Genomic DNA, 7,123 nt, shown 5'->3' with positions numbered 1-7,123 from the left:
ATGAAGTCACTGGGATCGCGGCTCGAGAGATACAACCCTGTAGGGTTAGGGTTTGGGGCGGGGACAATTCATCGGGCTTCCAGGGGCCTCCAGCCACAGCAGTCCCTCGGCGCTAATTGGATGGGCGGCTGGACGCGCCCTGATTGGTGGCCAAGATCGCCCGCCGTGGATCATGATCGACTGACACTCCTCCGATCAGACTGTAAATTAGGTCTGGATGGAGCCTCCATCTCGCAATCCAGATTTGGGACGGTCAGTAGTCTGGCGAAGGACGGGATGTTTGCTGTCAGACTCAGGCAGCCGTCGACTCCGTAACTCCAAAGTGACCCTCCTACATCGCGTCGAGGGACATATATAGAGACATCTGCATCGCTGCCTCTCGGGTAGTATAGAACCAGCAGTCGCAATCTCTACAGTTCTGTACAGATCAGGTGTGCTTTGTATATACTACACACCTTCTACCTGCGAATTGTACAACCTATTGATCTGCAGTCTGCTTTCCCCTCATCCGATCCTTGTCCACACCATGTCCTACAAGACCAACTACGAGCTCTGGGTATGCATTCCGACGATCATCTGGCTCAGTCGTGGCTGACCACCTGGCAGAGCTCACCAACACCCTCCTACCAGTCCCGACGACCATCAGCATTGTCTGAGATCGACTTGGTGCTGGCACAGGCGTATCCTCATGTGGCATATTCCTACTGCTGCCATTGCTACTACGATCCCGAGTGCGAGTCCGAGTCCCAGCCCGCCAGCCCCGGCGGTATGTCGGAAAGGTCAATGATGGAGGTCGACCGGCCTCGCACGGGATATGGCGGCAAACGTTCTCGAAGGGACCAAGGTGAGTTTTCCGGTGCAATATCAATCGTATAACACAGCGTCGTTAACCAACGACGCAGCGGACTCGAAGAAGAGAAAGATCCGGAGCAGATTACGACAGTTCCTTCCACGCGGGCGCTGCTGAAGCGCCGTCCTTCATTCATTCTATCTCTCGTTCGTTTCCATTACTTGTACAGTACATGACTACGCTCTTTGGGGATTTTCCTATGTGTTGATTCTTGAGCATTCATTCCAACGACGATCGCATTGGGCTAGGCGTTAGGATCTGGGGCTGCAGGAGGACATATGTGTGGAATTACATCATGTATCTATATCGATAGCATTGTATATATTTCGGGCTCGACTTGGCGACTAGTCATGTATTTACACGATATCTTTGTACAGTACATTTCAAATACATACGTACAACAGCATTCTCTGTTGTCTTCTTTTTACTATCCATACTTATTTCTGCCGCATTTGAACGTAAATGCAATGTCTTTACGTGTAGAGTACGTCCTACTCGATCGGATAAGTAGCGACACAACTAACCAATCACATGATGCCATTCAATGCCATCTTGCATGGCACATGGACGGGTGTTATTCCACAGATGACATGTGTTCCTCGTGTCTACGGATGCACAAACGTTATTCTCTCCTGTCGAGAACACACACACACACACACACACACATACATACAATGAAACTCTGACTGACTGACTGTTACCATCACTCAATCTATCTTTAGCAACGAAAGCCTGCTAGTACTGCAGTGTATAGGGTATATACAGATCGGCAGAACTCCGACAGGATAGATAAATATAGATAAGACGTCTAGACAGCCAGGGCTGTTGCATTGCATGCCTCTGCAGTCTGCACAAGAAAAAGCAACTAACGCAGCTATCTTAGAAAGGTAGGTAGGTGTCTACCTAGCTAGGTAGCGACAAAAGTTCCAGAAATTGAGAAATATGCTACACTACTCCGTATACTGATTGGGTAATTAAGTACACGATGCATGTGGCTAGTGTGTGATGTGGCTTGCCCCCCTGTCCCCGCATTATTATGGGCATGCATTCCTGAACCATGGAAAAGGTCTCCAGTCTGTGTTGGCATGATGTGGCCAGTGGAATGTGGAGAGTGCCATGTGCATACTCCAGATTAGCATGTGCTGGTCCAGACTCCACTGCTGTGGCATGTAAATATCAGTGTGGCTGTGCAATGCTAAAATTTTTTTTTGCTGTCATTACGGAGTATTTGGAGATGGGGGCTGTCTGCAAATGCAATCTGCATGCATTGTTTTGCTTTAAGGCGTCCAGTAGTAAGTACAGAGTACAACAAAAAAATTTATTTTGGGACTCTACCTACTTAAAATTTAAGCACGCGGTGATCCGTGCCCAGATGGGAATACTCTGCCGAGCCCGAGCGACAAGGCCGAGCCTCCGAGGCCGACCGAGATGATAATCTATGGCCTACGCATCTTGTCGATCTCTTGGCTTGCCCTGTGGCTGGGCTGGAACCCGAGAAATGGGTTGAGGCTTGAACTATGCGGCTAGGTGTGTCACTAGCCACATGTTTAAACTTTCAGCCTCTTCAGCCCCTTCTAGCCACATGCTAGTTTTAGCTAGCCACAATCACATGTTCGTTCCAGTTCCCACTAACAGTTATGGAACTTACTACCTAGCCACGAAAAATTTTTCACTAGCCACATGATAGTTCCCACTAGCCACAGATACCAACAAGAAAAAATTTCACTAGCCACAGATGATCGGCCAATGGATGGGCATCGCCCTCGGCTCGCATGCCCTGAGCCCTACGTTGGCTACGCTGACTCAAGCGACATCATACCGTACCGTATCTTTGGTTGATATCAAAGGACTGACGACTCAGTTAGTATGTACGGAGTACCATGGTAGTATTCTGTAGTGCATGAACATGTCCCAAAATTGGCCCAGCAGCCGTCTAGACCGTGTGTCTGCATACAGGCAGAATATGGAGTACTCTCCGTACATTGTGTCTCACTCAATTCAGCATATTCAATTCAATTCAATTCAATTCAAGGGCTTTCCGCGATTGCCGCTAATCAGTCATCAATCATTACTCACTCACTCACTCAATCAATCAATCAACTACCTTTACCTAAGCTAAGTACCTAAATGGAATGAATGCCTACTGAGGGGTAATTCCGGAGTCATCTGACTGCAGTCATGTCAATGCATAATTTAATAATGATAATTATTTGTGTCAGATGATTTCCCGACGACTTATTTTTCTCGTGAACAATGCCATTAATAATTCACCGGTTGTCATTCATTTCATTTCATTCATCCATCCATCCTGACAAATGACCATGACCATTATCGCGACAATCAAGGAAACGATCTGAAATGGAAACTCAAAAATTGAAACTATTGATTTCCTAACCCGTTAGGGTTGCAACATGCTCGGCCGGGTGTGGTACCTTACCTTATCTAACCGCTTGGGGCTAAGGTACTAAACCTTATGTGAGGGTACGGTCGGATGTCGGAAACGGGTAATAGGGCTTAGGAAGGATAACTGTATACTCCGTATGACCTCGGAAGATATTATTAAATCAAAACAAGCCTATTTTTGGGCTGATGATGATGATGAGACTTTTAAAACAAATGATTTGGAATACCCTGAGTTAAACACCATAACACAGTGTTCACATCACATCACGTAATGATAATAAGTATAATCCTATTTTTGTTTCTCTGACTACTGTCCCTGCTTTTGTGACGTTTTCAATGAATCTTCCATCCCATCTCTCCGAGTCCGAGCGTCTGACATGCTTTACAGTCGTAAGATGTCATGCGGGGTGAGAGGGGCGGATTGATTATAAATACATTATTTATGTAGATAGATAGAATAGAATAATAGACCATGTTATAACCCCGCTCGCCGAAACACACCTTCTTGGGAATAGATTGATAGATAGATAGATAGATGGTCCCGTGAATGATAGGCAGAGATAAAAAATCAAAAACAAAGTAATAACTCTTTGTATACAGTTATTTGTCGTGCTTCATTCATTTCTGGGTCATGTCAGTGCACTTAATGGATTAGCGATGTGATATTGGTTTTGTTGAATCACAACATCTATGTACTGTACTCCAGAACAGTGGAGGTAATTTTTACATTTGTATGTATATCTATAGAGACTTGATACGTGTATTTACTATATCATCAACAGAGCGGTTTGCTCGATATTACCTGCGTTGGTAGTTCTCTGTCTATATATGTTGTTATTATATATATGCTAATGTAAATATAAATATATAATCACTCCGCCATAGAAGAAACAGAAGAAAGGAAAGATTTTAATCAAATCAAGAAACATGTCAACAGTGTTACATACTTCACTATATATATCTCGTTGGGTATGCTCGTCTATCTCAACAGGTTCATAGATGGACAGACAGCAGGCGATATGATGACTTGGTGGAATCGACCGCTGCAACTTGCGTCTCTGAATTTGACAGACGGGCGGCGTTTCCATGCAGTTGAGATGTCATATACACTTACAAATACACCTCTTCCAACAATACGAAAATATTCAATTAACTATCCGAAGGAGAGTATGAAACGGGTATATTAAATGAAATGAACCGAATCCAAACACTATCGCATAACAACTCCAACTCCAATCAAAACTCAAAGAAAAAGGAACTGGCTCGATGACTTGCTGGAAATGACCGCATATCGATAGCTTCCCAGATCAGTGCAGATATGAAAGTGGATAGTCGAACTCCATTGCATGATTCAGAGGTTTTCCTTAACCGATCGTAAGAATGTAAAAGATAAAAATAGAGAGAGAAAGATAGTCAGAATAGTGCCGCTGCTGCATACCCGATCATCCTATAGTCATCCCGATAGTCATCCTCGTCATCCTCGTCATCGCATCATAAGAGCAAACACCATACCCAAACACAAGAATAGGACGTTAGCATGTCGACCTAGTTGTATATGCTCACCCCAGAGCCGCCCGCCGCACCCCAGCGCAGGCGTTTGAGTCCACCTTTGACGGCCTCCTTCCCGCAGCCGACAGAGGCCTTCGCGCTAGAGAAAGGATCCGATCCACTTCCTCCCAAGACCGATCCCATCCCGCCATTGGCCTCGGTTCGTCCAACTTCTCTCCCCAGAGCATATCCCGCCGAGAAACTGATTGCAGAGAACAAAACAACAACGCCCGCGCTGATCACCCATGTCATAACCGTCGGACTCACCACCATCGACACCGACTCGGCCAGATTGCTGCGACGTGACTTTTTGGATGCTGAAGCATGCGAGGAGCTTCGATCCTTGGAGGAAGCAGTTTTCCGTTTCGCCTTGGACACGGTAGGCGACGCGTCGGATCTCGCGGGTTTGTGCTGTCGGGATAGCCGATGGGGTGCTGAAGACGGACTATCCGTGTTGGAACGCGTCGAACGATCCTCAGCGTCGCTGCTCTCCTCCCCCATCGCCACCGACTCCGGAACCAGTCGGAAACTGGTAGGTTGGCCTGTCGAAGGGCCTGCAGGAGCTGGAGGACTATCGTTTTTGGGCAGGCCACGCGCCGCTGCGGCACATGAAAGCAGTGTGGAGAGACTTGCCCAAAGAGCAGCGTCATGGTCTGCCTGGTAAGACGGCGAGATCATATTGTACGGGCTATGTTGTTGCCGCTCACGGCGAGCAGTCCGGGTGCTCGAGCTGGAACTATGGCGTATAGCAGTCGACTGGCTGCTGTTGGAGACGACGCTGGGACTAGGCTGGCTCCTATTAGATGGCCTCACTCTTGAGTGATAGGTTTGGGAGGCAGGCGGATGCGAAAACACATTTGGCTGAGGAACAAATGGTGAGGGGCTAATTCGTAGGCCGAGTGCGGTTGAGCGATCATCGTCATCGCTCGACGACGTGGTCTCAGAGAGCGAACCCGTCCGTAGAAGCAGCGCATCTCCGCGGGAACGGGTGATGATATCCTCGTTCGAGCTGCTGAGAACTCTATCCGACTCGCTCTCACTCTCCTCATACTCGTCCTGACTGCTGCTAGCAATGCTGGGCTCTCGCGAAGAGTAACTGACTTGGGTTGAGCTAGCGGCAAAACGTCGTTTCCGTCGGCTGCGGAAGTGCTGGGATTCTGACTCCTGGCGTTCGACACGCAGGCCGGTGGTGACGATCTCGTCGTTGGTCGCTGCAGAAGATAGGGAAGAGGATGACGGCTGGGACGACACTTCGATCCAGGAGTCTATATAGTAGCGGAGTGAGTACATATTGCAAATCAACGGATAGGATGGTGGGCTAGGACAGTAGGATATAGGGTAATTGTCAAGTCGATATGCATTAGGATGCAGGAAGGAAACAGGCTGTGAGAAGAACCGAGCTAGAAATCAAAATGGGGCATATCCTACCTTCTGATCGCATGGGAATCGCACCCGACTGGTTTCGTGACCCAGTACGGGTGTCCCTGGCCATCTGATAGCCCTCTCGTGTCATCTGGATGGATGGTCTGGCCTCAGGCGTTCCATCAGGGCCGTGGCTGAGGAGATCATAATGATTCGGCTGCATGGTGTCTTGTGTGCCTTAAAAACCAGCAAGGCCAGCTGCCAGGAGCCTACAGTTCAGAAGAACTCAGAGACGACCCCGACTGAGCAGTGGTACGATATCGGAGGTGGATGATGAACTGGACAACGGGGCAGGTGGGGCAGCGTGGCAGAAGAGGCGGTGTCGATGATGCGTGTCCCTTTCTTTATCTTATCGTGAAACGAGGGCGGGGACACAGAGGACCGACGGCGATACAGTCGTGACGCCGAAATCCCTCTGTGATCTCGCAGTTCGACTGCTCTCTTCTCAGAAATCAGCAGCGGGATGGACGTGTACCAAGAATGCCAGGGAGGCTGTTGGGGAAGTCATTCGTCAGCGGAAGAGACCCGTGACAGGCAGCAGGGCACGCACCTGACCGGCAGCTACGGGTCAGATGGCAACGGCGCAAGCCCGGCACGTGAGATTCCTCCGTGACCTCTCGGGGTCTGAAGATTGCTTTATTTAAACAGACGTGTCGGCAGTCGAGATAAGAAGATGAGAGAGACGATGCTAGGGGCAGAGAGTGATGAGAGGATGATGATACATTGTCCAGCGTGTCCGATGAGGAGGAGCAGTGGTTGGGGAGGGACGCATTCCATTGGGGGCTGTGGCAATAGGCCTTGTTTGCGGGGAACCACAGGCAGCGGGCACAATCAGTGGACCCAGGAGCAATGGTCGATAAACAACTTGGAGATAAGAGCCGGCGGGTGCGTGGTCCAAGC

General features: G+C 48.7%; 2 protein-coding genes across 2 annotated transcripts; one reads left to right on the top strand and one right to left on the bottom strand.

Moving 5' to 3' along the window:
• Positions 1–2,377, top strand: T310_8513 (uncharacterized protein; the record flags this gene model as incomplete). The annotated part of the gene is made up of 7 exons (XM_013468709.1): positions 1–252; positions 393–431; positions 493–844; positions 1,255–1,334; positions 1,640–1,737; positions 1,925–2,142; positions 2,223–2,377. The coding sequence occupies 7 exons, from the start codon at positions 1–3 to the stop codon at positions 2,375–2,377; spliced, it is 1,194 nt and encodes a 397-aa protein (XP_013324163.1).
• Positions 2,378–3,941: 1,564 nt separating this feature from the next.
• On the bottom strand, positions 3,942–6,386 carry T310_8512 (uncharacterized protein; the record flags this gene model as incomplete). The annotated part of the gene is made up of 6 exons (XM_013468708.1): positions 3,942–3,994; positions 4,056–4,075; positions 4,201–4,232; positions 4,368–4,406; positions 4,817–6,066; positions 6,230–6,386. 6 exons carry the CDS (start codon positions 6,384–6,386, stop codon positions 3,942–3,944), a joined length of 1,551 nt encoding a protein of 516 aa, XP_013324162.1.
• Positions 6,387–7,123: the final 737 nt, after the last annotated feature.

This window comes from Rasamsonia emersonii, assembly GCF_000968595.1.
Source record: "Rasamsonia emersonii CBS 393.64 chromosome Unknown ctg1118621760787, whole genome shotgun sequence".
NCBI classification, from domain to species: domain Eukaryota; kingdom Fungi; phylum Ascomycota; class Eurotiomycetes; order Eurotiales; family Trichocomaceae; genus Rasamsonia; species Rasamsonia emersonii.
This window is presented reverse-complemented; position numbering and strand designations above follow the sequence as displayed.